Source organism: Zea mays, chromosome 4 (genome assembly GCF_902167145.1).
Source record: "Zea mays cultivar B73 chromosome 4, Zm-B73-REFERENCE-NAM-5.0, whole genome shotgun sequence".
Classification (NCBI taxonomy): domain Eukaryota; kingdom Viridiplantae; phylum Streptophyta; class Magnoliopsida; order Poales; family Poaceae; genus Zea; species Zea mays.
Window position 1 is genome coordinate 49,309,405 of NC_050099.1, and position 13,709 is coordinate 49,323,113.

Here is a 13,709-nt window from a genome sequence, read left to right on the forward strand (position 1 = left end):
ACCTCATTGGTGGTTATAGAACATCCACACCGCTCCGCCGACACCATGCTGGGTCGAGAGAGCACATCTGTAAGGCATAATGTAATGCTTCTGGTTACTGCAACAAGAAACTTAGTGGAAAAAATCATGTGTGCTTCCATTGCAAGTGATACCATCACTTTCTAAATGTTCAGGTTGCATAAGCAGTCATAGGAAACAAAGCATATGCTATTCTTTATTATCATGTAAATACACTTAATGACCACGGGAGCAGGGAGAGACTACATAATTCTAGATTAGCAACCTTTCTGTCCAGATATGCATGTACTTTGTTGATTAAGTGGTGTGGCCAACTGGAGATAAAAATCAAGACCATATGACTGCACGTGGAGTTTAGCTTGCAGTTTAGACACAAATATTAGTTTGTCGGATATATGACCAACCAATAAGCTTAGCTACATTAGTGTAGTATATCAGCATGCCGGGTCTAAAATTTTAATAATATGCTATTGCTGTGGAGTAGCAGGTTTGTTATCAGCCTCCTTAAGGTCCTGGTTTGAATCAGCCTCAAATAAACAAGGGTAAGGTTGCCTAGGGATTCCGTTTCCTAGATCCACCTGTGTGGGAGTTTTAAGCACTTGCTATCTGCCTTTTTTCATTTGATCTTGTATTTTGAGAAGTGATTGTAGTTACAGTCTTGACTAATTATATTATGCACATCCATCTCAGACAATCAGGAATCACACATCAAGTATGGATAGTCTAGGTGCTATTGTTGTGTGTACTTATTTAAGAAGCAGAGAACTTTTCACTACTAAATTTCTTCTTTTCTTATACCAAGGTAATATTGCAAACTATTTGAGCCTGGCAGAGGTTGATTCCATATATCTTCCGGTCCCTGTGAACTTCATCTTTATTGGATTTGATGGAAATGGACGGCATGGTAAATCATCTATATCAAATCACAAAGTTTGTAGTCAGTTTGTTTATACTAAGCATTAATTGTTCCTTGGTTTTGTTAGAGCTTAAGTTGGGGCCTGAAGAACTGGAGCGCTGGTTTACAAAAATAGATCACGTATTTGAGCACACAAGAATCCCTCCAGTTGGTGAAGTTCTTACCCCGTTCTATAAGACTACTGTTAAGAAACTTCAGCAATATGATCTTCCTTTAGTCGGCCATGTGAACCACAAGTAAGCAATATGTACATTTATGATCCAACTTAGGGTCTGTATATTCAATCTAATTTCTGTAGTTAAGCCTTGACATGCTTCCATGCGAATGGATTCCTGATGTTCCAGCTCATTTTCATTTGATGCAGTTTCTCTGTGCATGCCATACACATGGGAGAAGATGTCTTATCTGTTTTTGAGCATGCTATAAAAGTTCTATCCTGTAAAGATGATCTCGTGGATTCTAGGTATGTTGTTTCTGAATACCCATTGTTTCCATTCTGTTCATCCAGTTACAAGTGTAGTAATAGTATGGGATATACATGTATTATGCACACAAACTTTTTTCGTTTTTTAAATTGGGTGTACATGTGTACATGTACATCCATGTCCTTTACTGGCTCCGCCCTCTATCAAGATTGTCTCGTCAATTTTGTTGCTTAGATTAGATTGCCATTGCTTCTAAGAACTTCTCTGGCTAGAATTAGATTGTTGACAGTGAGTCGATATGTCATTGATGTATGCTTACCTGATAGCTGTGGTGTACTGGTAAATGGTAATTTAATCATATCAGTTTGGTTCGTAAGTGTGAATATTGATCCGTCTTCAGTGTTTACCCCTTGATGAATTAGTGTATGAATCCTCGTTTCTGTCTCATACTGGCAATTCTTTTGTGTTGGACCTTGCTATGTAATCAAGTGTTGTTTGTCTGATGTGTATGTGGTAGCATCATCTTGTTGTTACCTTGGTTGCTGAAATTGTTTCATGGAAAATGACAGATCAGATTCGTGGATATGTCTGATAATGAGAAATTGGTGGGGGAGGGAACCACCCCCCGAGGGGCGGACTGGGAAGTTGTCACTCTTACAGCATCTGCCACCCAAAGCAGCTCATCTCGGGGAAGGAGGACGCAACTAACAACTTTGCCCGTGGCCACTACACGGGTAATTCACCTTGTGTCTGAATAGATAATAGGAGTGGGTCCTATGCTTCTGCAACTGTGGATATGTTCAATTCTAATTATGGTGCAATGCAGTTGGGAAGGTGATTGTGGATCTATGCCTGGACTGTGTGCGCAAGCTTGCAGACAACTGCACTGGGCTTCAGGGATTCTTGGTGTTCAATGCTGTTGGTGGTGGTACTGGCTCTGGACTTGGTTCACTGTTGTTGGAGCGCCTTTCAGTTGATTATGGCAATAAGTCCAAGCTTGGTTTCACCATTTATCCTTCCCCACAGGTATGGCCTTATGACAGAACCTTACATTAGCAAATTTTGGGCTTGACTGAAGGAAGTTGAAGCCGATGTGGCATTTCTTTTTAGCTTGAGGTACTTGTGTTGATTCTTCCCAAGGAATATCAGTAATGTCATCTTTGTATCAAAGGTAAGAAATAATGTCTATTTGTGAATGTACCAATAATATTTTTTATCAAACCAGCACCCTGCCACCCTCTTTTATCAGGCTATTTTGTTCACTGGATTTATGCTTTCTCTTTTAGCATCAATCATCGTGAAAGAAAAAGTTTTGGCTAATATAAGTAATGTTAGGGCGCAAGATGTGTAGAAGATGATTCATAGTTTGCTGCGGGGTAGGCTGAAGGCCTTTGGGACTGCTTTTGTCTTTGCCTGATTATTCTGACATAAAACTTTTTATTTGTTTTTTAAATTTGCTACCGGTTGGATACTTGTAGAGGATCCGTACAGTAAAACATTTGACTTTTGGGGTTGTGCAAACTGTGCATATTTCAAACCCAAACACCTCTCTATCTGTTTTAAGAAAACTACTATTACCTTTTTTGTTTCGGTTAAATGGCAAATGATTGTGAATTCAGATTCATATATTTCTTTACTGTGCGTAGGCCATTTAAGTACGCGTATTTGATTTGAGAGCTGGAGGAGACAAGATCTCGCAGGCTTTGAAATCTATATGCTGGAGGAGCAAGGCCATCCAAGTAGAGGTACTTTTGTTGTGACATTCTTTTATTTTTTCATATGTTAATTTAGACCGTATGCCCTTAATAAGGTGAATGTCAATATCCTACGTTTGGAGGCATTTTTTTAATTCCTATTTTTGGTACGAGCATGTTACTTAATCAGTGATTATGTGATCTTGTAGTTATGGTCCAAAATTTTATATGGCACAAGGATGTTGTTGTGTTTTGCTTTCTGTCACACCTTGTAGTTATGGTCCAAAACATTACTTGAAGATGACTTTGTTAGTTCCTAAGTTCATATAATGTTGTAGATCTTGGTAGCCAATTTCATGTGTGTGTTAGTGCTCTATATTTGGACCTGTCATTTACATTTACAGGGTGTGTGTTATTATTGCAAGTGCTCTATAGTATGCCTTTTGATCTATGTCAGGTTGCTCAACTTTTTTATGGTTTGGTGAAGGTTTGTTCCTTCAACTTAATGCATCAGTAATGGTTGCATTTTCTGGTAGATAGAACAATTCCATTCTGTTCTCCATTCCAATTTTTCACAGAAGGCACTGTATATGATAGCTCATAGCAGTACAGTTTAGAAATCAAATGTTGTCGCCATAATAGGTACCACATGATGTCACTGGTTGTATGATAATTACTTGATCTTACTGATACTCCTTGTTCTTCAGGCTGGTAAGCAAGCACGACCGGAGAAGTTTGAGATCCCATCTAAAATCAAGGTGACACTGCAGCCATGGACGTCGAGCTTAAGAGGGTGGTCATCAAGAAGGCATACGAGATGGACCTTGCCCAGTTGTACAGCCAGTGACACTACCGCTACAGTTTCTCAAGGATAGGGGTGTTGCTTAGCTTGTAGCAACCGATAACAACATTTATTTTTGTACTTCGAACTATGTTTGAAAGGCTGTCTTTCTTTTCAGACAGTGGTTGACTGGTAAATCAATTGCAGAAAAAAGCTGAAGATTACATAAATAGTTTGCAACAAGAAGCACAAGCAAAAGCTCAAGCATTACACTTTGAAGATGAATTAGCTAGAAAAAGAATGCCGGTATTGAAAAGTCGCTTTTTATATCTTCTTTTAGCTACTTCCTATAATGTTTATAATGTTGTTGCGCTGCTTTGAAGCTAGCACACAATTTAATCAAGCATATCCATTTTGGCACACAGATCATGCTCCACAGAGGCTATAGGATGTTGAACTCGTGAAGATACAAGAGGCATCTTCCCTTAGGAAAGAAGCTAGGCGTGCAACACCCGGCATCTAACTATTCTTTCAATATATACTGAGTACTAACTCGTACAATATAGCTTTTTTACTGTCTTTTTGCATGCATTTGTTACCTTTTTCATATCACTTACAACCATATTGAATCCTTGATATAAATCTGTATCTTATTATATCTTGACCTGGCCCATTTGCTATTATTTTGTCAGTTATCTTAACTGTTTCCATTTCTTTTACTTTGCAGTTGTATGTATAGTTAGGACAATCTGGTGACTATATTTATTGGTTCAGGATTGGATCTCTAGCCTCACAAGATCGGCGACTTGTATGATAAATTCACTTACAGTTAAGTTACTTTTGGTCAACTGGATTCTGGGGCATGCACTTGTGGCTACTGGCAACTTTCAGACCATTTTTGTAATCTTTTCTATTGAAATTCGTGGCTATTTGAGAGCTTCTCCGTGTTTCACTGATATCTTCCTTATCACCGGTGCTGACGCGTGGCAATGGAAAAGACACCTAAACAATTCATTTTTGTTTGCTTGGCAATGGGAGATCACACCTAAACAATTCATAGCATTAAGGAATGCATTCGACCCTTACCAACAATAGAGCTGACTAACTTGCGAAAGTTAGCGAGGAACCTTACATGACATTTTGCTCTAGGTATTGCTTTTGACAGTTTCAATATTACTTTTGACTGTAATAGATTTTACCTGCTGTGTTCCAGAATAATGTGTATAATCTTGCATAAGGTCAGGCCCTGTGTTTCTTAAGAGCAATGGACCGAGTTGTGTTGCTACATTGAACATGAAAATAAAATGTGGTTGTGCACTATGTATTGCATCTCTAGAATTATGTATGAATCATCTACCTCATGTTTAGATAAGCGTTCTCAATTTTTTAAAATATTTGCCAGATATTCCATTCTAAGCTACTCTTGTAATTTGTTTCATTCAACTATATAGGGAGAACCTAGAGTAAGGAGCGCTCTACCGGTCAATATTTGTCTCGGACGGGAGCACCCTGTTCCTGGCATGATCCCTCGGCTAGAGTCCGGGATATGATAGTATCGTCCCTACCTCGCTCCCCCGAAGCTTGTTAGAGCAACTGACCCCATTTTAGATGCATGGAGAAGTGTTGTCCTGTTTCTTTGAGGGCTTCACATTGCTCTAAAATTTTGATAGTTGGAGGTGTTCCTTTACTTTTTGTACTCAGTATTGGTCATCATTTTCCTGTTTGGTTACGTTGCCTCTGCTTGTTATTCTTGCAGTGAGCGTGAGCGAGGTCGAGGCATTGTACAAGCTATTCAAGAAGATCAACCTCGCCTTCATCGATGATGGGCTGATTAATAAGGTCAGCAATGGGTGTCTGCTGCTACAGGCCAACCACGCTAGGCGATCGCGGAGGCCAACCACGCTTCGGGCGCGATCAGCCGCCGCCATGCAGGGCTTCCCCGGCGGCGCCCCCGATCCGCAGCAGCTACAGGCCACCATGCTCGCCATCGAGCAGGCCTGCTCCCTCATCCAGGTCCCATTCCGCAGCCCACACCCTTGTTGACGAGCTTGAATTCCACGTGTTCCGTGCTTTTAACACTTTGCTCTCGGTACCCCGGCGTTAGATTCAGAGAACGCGTGTGGACCTGTGCTCGCTGATGTGCCTGGGTTATGCAGATTTTACTGCACTTTGTTATTTGAACCATGGCCCGGGGACTGATTGGGCGTGCTCTGTAGCTCAGTGCTTCTCTGTGGATTTGGTGATGGGATCCAGTTTGATGTGTGTCAGATGAGGTTTCGCAATTGATTGATTGTTTTGTTGGGCATTTGAACATTTAAATGGCTTGCTTAATTTGTTTATTTTGGGCACATTAATTGATTGCTTAGGAGTGAGATGCAGGTACTTCAATGAGTTCTGACACATTTTATGTTAGTGCCTTAATAACTTCTAACACATTTGAAAGTTGGCTATGAATTCTGTAAACGCCGGTTAGTTAAAAGTTCTTTGTCTTGACATTGCGTTTCTCAAGCATGTAATCTCTATGCTACGGGGTAGTACTGGTTCCATAGTGTTGCTTTACTGATATTTTGTGAGTTGTGACACATTTATTCATTGGATAACCTGAAGCTCCTCATTTCAGACTGGGAATCTGTACGATGTCACTTCACCACGTTTGCTCTCTCTGGGTTTGTCCGTGCTCAGGTGATAGTCCAGGATGTGATGCCTACATGCAACTTTCTACTGCAATTCCGTGTTTATTGAGTTCACATTGTTGGCACCTGACACAGTGAATGACTGAATGGATTTGGAAAGAATTTATTATGTGTGGCTAAATTGACTTTCAGGAAGTCCAAAGTTATGATCTTTATGTGTCGCTAGGTTTACCACCATCCACTGTTAACTAACACATTTTCTTGCTATGGTTTATGTCTTTATTACTGTCAGTCAAGTGAATTTTTACATGCTGCTTCTGCTGTGTCATGGATTCTTCTGCTTGGTTATGGTTCTGATTGCGTATTTTTTGTTGTGCCTAGGGTGATGCTGACAGCTTGTTGGACAGGCTGTGGCAGAAGAAGAAGGCTGAGATCAAGCAGTAGGTCTTGCACGTAGTTCCACCAGGAATGGACTCTTGAGGGATACTACTTTAGCTATGTTTTATCTCATGTATCCGTACCGTCCAGATGCAAGTGTTGTGCTTTCACTTGGTACCTTAATTCTGAAGACTCAATATTGTTTCTTGGGTTCCATCTGAGTTTGTTGTGTTTTCACAAATCTTTCCAAACAAAGCTAAAAAATGTGATAGTTTTGTATTTGACTTTGCTGCTGAAGTCTGGGGTATGATTCCAATGTTTGGCTGGATGACTAGGTTTTAGTTTGTATGGCTTTGCTCGTCATTTCGTACTTGTTCTTCTCACATATTTGTTCGCTTAAAATTTACTTCAAACTCACGTCCTTTTGGCATGGGATTGGGAGAGCGAGTTTTATACCCAAGCACGACGGACGTCCTCGCGGCAATGGACGGACTATGCAGTTTTATAGGATCATGAGGATGCATTTTGAGTAAGCATGCACTTTTATTTGAATAAGCAACATTGATTTGGTGGTTAAATCAACAGCCCAGTGTTTTTGCACCCATGATTTGGTCGCTAAATCAATGGTTGTGATTGCATCTTGGAAAGCATAAAAACAAAAATGCTAGACTCCTGCTGTTGTGAGAGGAAGATGAGAGCAGAATACTTTCCAACTTATGGTCTATGGATCGTGATGACTATGTCAAACCGGGTGACTTATAAAAACGACCTATAATTTTAAAATAAATATAATTTATATGATTTAGGGCACGATAAATTATTTTGCTCTAACATTAAGGTCAAAATCTAGATTATACGACATCCAACTACGATGTAAATTTTGGAGCATGCTCTGAAGAAAATTTTGGAGTATGCATACACTAGTTTGGTCACTGTAGATGATGCCATTGTTAAGCCTGTAAAAACACTTGCAAAGTATTGCCACTTGAGATCGCTGCACTTGATGCTTCAGAAAGAGCAACCTAGATGGCACTCATGTCCCATATATGATCTTACTATAGCACTCGAACCAGCTAAACATTCGTTCTCATGAGTACACTTTCAACTGTAAACTTTCTTGTCCTGTGATGTAATTCTTTAACAGGCTCCGTCTGTTGGGCTCCCACGCGCACCTTCTCGACCGCACGCCATCGTCGCCAAGGCCGCCACCACCGTGACCGCACATCGCCACTCCACCGTCGTCCCCCAGACCTTGCTCCCTCCGCGAGACTACCCTGCCCTTCTCCTCGAGCGCCTCACAGACAGGCAGCCTCATGTCGCGGCGCTGATGCGCTCGATCGCGATCCGAGTTTCACTTCAACATCATCTCAGATGGGTCGCGGACGTCGTCCTCCATCTTAACAGTATAACACACATTTGTACATACGTTATCTATACTACTATATGTTTCCGTTGCAACGCACGGGCACTCACCTAGGTCAGTGCCCGTGCGTTGCAATAGAATCATATAATACCACGATAACTTATGAATAAATGTGTATTATACTGTGATGAGATGGATGATGGCGTTCTCAAGCTGTTCGGGATGATGTCGAAGCGAAACTCGGGCCACGGTCGAGCACCGAGCCTGCGATGCGAGGTCGCCCGTCTGCGAGGAACGCGAGGTGGAGGGGGGCAGTCTCGGGGAGGGGGCAATCTTCGGGATATGGTAGTGGAGTGGCGGCGCACGGTCGAGAAGGTGTACGTGGGAGCCAGTGGAGGGATGACGCAACGGGCGGTAGAGAAACGTCAGGGTACAAATCAACCTAAGGCTCTTAATTCGTATTTTCCCGTTCACCTAGCAGAAATAGATTAACCCTAGGATACTTTTTTCCTTTTTTGTTATTTCCTCGATGTGTATTTTACATACCACAGTAATTTGCTATAGAGAATTTCTATTAATTAAAGGTATTATTGTTGGAATAAATTGTTATTTAATTTGATACATTGTGATCGCTAACATTGATGAATTAAGAGAAACGGAAAGAGAGGGATTCAAACCCTCGGTAAACAAAAGTCTACATAGCAGTTCCAATGCTACGCCTTGAACCGCTCGGCCATCTCTCCTACATAATCTTATTGTGGAAAATAAACTGAGTGAATAGCGAGTTTTCGTATTCCTGCAGTACAGGTACAACCACAATGGCTCGGGAATTCCATAGCTCTATTGGATTGGATGGAAAAATTACCCTGACGTTTCTCTACCGCCCGTTGCGTCATCCCTCCACTGGCTCCCACGTACACCTTCTCGACCGCGCGCCGCCACTCCACTACCATATCCCGGAGATTGCCCCCTCCCCGAGACTGCCCCCCTCCACCTCGCGTGCCTCGCAGACGGGCGACCTCGCATCACGGGCTCGGTGCTCGACCGTGGCCCGAGTTTCGCTTCGCCATCATCCCGAACAGCTTGAGAACGCCATCCTCCATCTCATCACAGTATAATACACATTTATTCATAAGTTATCGTGGTATTATATGATTCTGTTGCAACGCACGGGCACTGACCTAGTATGATAAATAAGATGCATGTATATTTATAATATGCTGATGTTAAATGTGATGCATGGTCGAGTAACACTAGGTCATTTAGGGTTTCTCTTTATTCTAACTTAACCTCTTAGTAGGGTTCCTGTCAATTTTTAAGTTTAACTGATATCTAGTGGAAATAATGGATTTAATTATTCTTACTAGAATTTAGTGAAAGATCAGCTATGTTTTTGAAAATTTGTAATTGAACATGGGTAAGACTTATCTTTTTATCCTATTTTCCCTTAGACTTTAAATGGTGGTTTGAACTACGAACGCTATTTAGAATCCTCTGGAAATTCTAAAAAATTACAGTAGCTTATCACTGGTTAAACTAGTTTGTTCTAGGAATTTGAGGTCAAAACTAATTAGAATCTGTTTTAAACCAAATTAACAAAAACTAAGGTAGAGGGGTCACTTTACACTAAACTTCCTATTTAGAAGTGACCTATGTTCCAAGGGTTATTTTTACTGATATCTGGAAGCAATATCATGGTCTTGTGTAAAAATATTCTTGATGATATTTAGTGAATATTTGTTTATGATTTTCTAAAGTTGTGGGGCTAAAAGGTGCTTTTAACTAACTTTTCTTTGAAAATGTCAAACAACATATTTGGCATTTTTCTAAATCTTTTCTTTGCGCAAGAGCAATCATTCCTAAGTTTGGTCCTTTTTCCTTATAGGGAATGGGTTGTATGATTTTCTAAAGTTCCTTATAACTTCTCATGGGCCAGGGAGAACATATTTCTTAGTCAAACTTAGGTCCGTTTTATATTTTTCCTTGAAACCTTGCTGCTCAATTGGTCTAGGAAAAATAAGTTGGTTTTGTGGTTCACATGTCTAGGTCCTGATTTTATTTTTCAAGAAAATGGGCAGAAACTTAATTTATTTTATAATCTCTACTTAAATGAAGAGATTATGGTATACAATAATTTTGTGGGACTCAACTATTGATTGATTATTTCCTAAAAATTGCTCACCTTCAGTGCTATAGTTCTACTAAGTTTACTTCTTTTCTTGCATATTACTTAATATCTAAATAAAAACCTAAACTTCCAGAAACAGTACTGGACTAGTGGATTTTCTATTTTTATTTTAAAGTTTACCTTGTCCAGAACCTAGTAAAATTTGTTTGACTAAATTTGGTCATATTTTGACCAAGTTATGAATTTTTAAAGTTTTCTGCTGGTTAATTAAAGTGGATTTTCGAAAAAGAAAAGGAAAACACACTTCTAATTGGGCCCTGACATTTTTCTTCTTTTTTCCTTACGGATTGGTCCCAAGTATACTATTCATCTTAGTCTAGGTCTTTATGCATAACCCTCTGAGTTTTTCTAACCTCTAATACGTGGTCCTGAGCTAGGTTAAACAGTATTTGCGGCGAAGGAGACGGCGGAGCGGCTTACTGGCATTAGTAGGGTTCCGGCGAAGGGTCGGGTGAGGATGGGGAGCCTCTGGCGGTCACGTCAAGGTACGGGTCAGTGCCGATGGTGCCCGAAGCTCGTCTTTCCACAGACTCAGGCGGTGGAGCTCGTCGGCGATGTATGTACCGGCCATACCACGGCGGTAGAGTTCAATCAGACCACATAGGAAGCTTCACTGAGTGACAGGGAGTTTGTGTGTGCAAGGAATCGATGAATGGCTAGGTAGATTACCTGGACCGAGGGAACCGACAGAAGGGACAAGTTCGGCAAGGTGTTTTGGCTTCTCCGGCGAGGTAGTGTTCGATATGAGTGGCTGGGAAGCTTCGCTAGTCTCTGGGGAAGCTGGCCGGGGAGCTAGACTGGACAGGGATAGGCTGGAGTGGCCGAGCTATGGTCGGTGTTCTAGCGATTACCGGCATGGTCGGTGTTCTAGCGATTACCGGCGTCCAGTCGCCAGCAAAAAGTATGGGGCATGTGGGAGGGCAAGGCTGAGGGGTTGGGGCTTCTTATAGGTGAGGGCTCAGGCTCGGGCGCAGGGCTAGGTGAGTTGTCAAGCCGGCCGGAGCTCGTGGCATGTGCGGGCGCGGTCAGAGCGCACTCCCTAGTGCCAGCCGTGGTCGGACATGTGGAGGATCGCTTCTGCCCTTGTCCAAGCGCATGTTTAGCTACCCTAGCATGCATATCTTGGCAAGGATCCCATGTAGGGTCTCTTCCCTGCTCCAAATACTTGGTTTTCCATGTGAGTCCTGAGCTGAGATATGCTTAGGGTGAGGAGAAATGCCAGTGTCAAGTCGAGTATGTCACTGATCCGGGTCGCGACAATATCCATGCTAAGGCGTGTCAAAACGGTCTTGGTTCGGTGTTAAACTTCACCAGGGCATGTCTGAGATAATTTGGCGCCACTTTATCCATTTGACCACTTGGATTCGAGTTTAGGAGCTAGGTGAACACGGCAGATTTTTGAATACGGGTTGGGGAGACTTAGAGAAAAGCTGATTTCTCCCTAGGGCTCTTCTAGTTGAGTGATCGATTTGGGGCTGTTTAAGACTCGTTTTGGGAAACTTCCTTACTATCTCTAATAGATATTTTGATGATCTTCAACTTGTATAATTATCCCAACTTGTGATAAGGAATGTTTTGTTGTCTATTTACCAATTTTTCTGTTTTGTCTCACATGGCCCAAGTGATTTGACTTAGGGTTCTGATATTTTTCTCTTGTTATTTGCACCATATGGTCAAGGTAAGCATCTTAGGATGACGAAAACTAGCTAACTCTATGGTTGTTAAGTTGGGGTCATCTCTGGCTCCACTAATCCCCATGTGATAATAGGTCAGAGTGTGGGTTTAGAGTAGAAACCCTGAGTAACACCTGGGGTGTTACACTGCGTCCTTATCCTTCATCAACAAGGTAGTCAGATTTGATCCCAGCGGACTTAACATAGGAAAAGGCAAGAATCGAGTCATTACCTATAATTTTTTTGTAACCCCAATGGATGAAGTCGAAGGGGTTTCCATAATTTTCTTTGATAGTTCCAAAGGTCATTTGCCAGCATGATTAACCTTTGCTCTATTTTTCTTTTTGGGGGCAGGGGATCGTGGTCCCAAATGAGAAGACTCCCCTTCATCATCATTTTTCCTTTTTCGATTTATAGCTACCTCTTTCTTATTCTTCCTTTCATTAACAGATCTCTCGACCTGTCTCTTCATGATACTAACAGTTCGTTTTCTTTTACTCCAGCAGTCTCTTCTTCAGAAAATTTCGAATAATCTGGATAACTGAATTGAAGAGTATCCATAATCCTATTCATCCTTCGTTTCTCTCGATTGCCGAAGGTAGCGGTCATTAATTGGTCTTCCTTTTTCATAAAGTTACCCAATATTTCATTACACATAGTTTCAATCATTTCAAGCCATTCGACACAGGGCTCCCTGAATACATCTTAGAACTTGAATCGGTATGACACTCTCACAAGCTTCGTCCTATCCACCACCCCTTTTAGCTTCAACATTCCCTAGCCGCCAGTGTCAGGAACACTTTATTAGCAAGGAACTCCTACACTAAGTCTTGTGTGCTAATTTGCTCGATCATCGTGCTGAAGCTAACTTGGGCTATCTGTGTGGGCGAGCCCAGACTCATGTTGCAAATTAGTCATGTCAAGTCAAAGTTTAAGCTCATTGGGCTCATCACAATCTTTTTAAATTTATCCTTGCCCTTAATATCAGCCTTCATGTAAAACCACTCACTAGTCCAGCCAGTTGGCCACTTTGTGCGATATCCTAACAATGGAGCTTTCGCATCTTTTCTGTACGCAAAGTTGTAACACCCAAAATCCTTATGAAGATCGTCTGGAGATCTTTCCTTTGTTTGGTAGTGAAGCTCATGAATCTAGCAAAAACCTTCCGTGTTTGCACTTAGACCTTGGCTCTAGAAGGCCCATATGTAAACGTTGATCCTAACAATCGCATTCGAGGTTAACTGGTGCAGATATATTTCAAACCTCTCAAGAATTCCAAGAATCATTTCATACATCGAGAAACGAAGCCCAGTCCGGAAGAAGCTTCTAAACACAACAACAACATCACTCTTCGGCTCTGGGATGATCTCATCACCAGCAAATCTAATCATGGTATCGTCCTTTTGCCCAAAATACCCAAGTCTTTTTAGCACATCTAAGTCTTTGGCCTTTATAGTAGATTTACCAAACTCATTTTGACTAGGTTTATTTGGATGAATAATGCTAGGATCGTATTCATTGTTATCAGCCAAAGCTTCTGAATCGCTCTTCTCAACGACGTCTGCTCCTTCTCTATCATTCGGCTCAACAATACCTGACTCTCTCATCACTTCTGAAATAGGAGTTGTATCAGCTACATC

The 13,709-nt window shown here is 41.4% G+C and overlaps 1 protein-coding gene and 1 non-coding gene across 2 annotated transcripts; one reads left to right on the forward strand and one right to left on the reverse strand.

The window, feature by feature from the left end:
• Positions 1-717: 717 nt before the first annotated feature.
• LOC103653233 (uncharacterized) lies at positions 718-6,911 on the forward strand. Its single transcript, XM_035967598.1, has 8 exons — positions 718-922; positions 1,002-1,170; positions 1,299-1,397; positions 2,020-2,093; positions 2,186-2,385; positions 3,761-3,764; positions 5,591-5,847; positions 6,849-6,911. Exons 1-8 carry the CDS (start codon positions 733-735, stop codon positions 6,909-6,911), a joined length of 1,056 nt encoding a protein of 351 aa, XP_035823491.1. The 5' UTR covers positions 718-732.
• Positions 6,912-8,864: 1,953 nt separating this feature from the next.
• TRNAS-GGA (transfer RNA serine (anticodon GGA)) lies at positions 8,865-8,951 on the reverse strand. The gene has a single exon. It is a non-coding gene; the product is annotated as a tRNA-Ser (tRNA).
• Positions 8,952-13,709: the final 4,758 nt, after the last annotated feature.

What these genes read in the sequence shown, in the direction of transcription:
- LOC103653233 (XM_035967598.1), top strand. Translation starts at nt 733, where the DNA reads ATGGATAGTCTAGGTGCTATTGTTGTGTGTACTTATTTAAGAAGCAGA. An exon ending in GATGATCTCGTGGATTCTAG is followed by an intron (nt 1,398 to 2,019) that starts GTATGTTGTTTC and finishes TCACTCTTACAG; the next exon opens with CATCTGCCACCCAAAGCAGC. An exon ending in AGGCCTGCTCCCTCATCCAG is followed by an intron (nt 5,848 to 6,848) that starts GTCCCATTCCGC and finishes TGTTGTGCCTAG; the next exon opens with GGTGATGCTGACAGCTTGTT.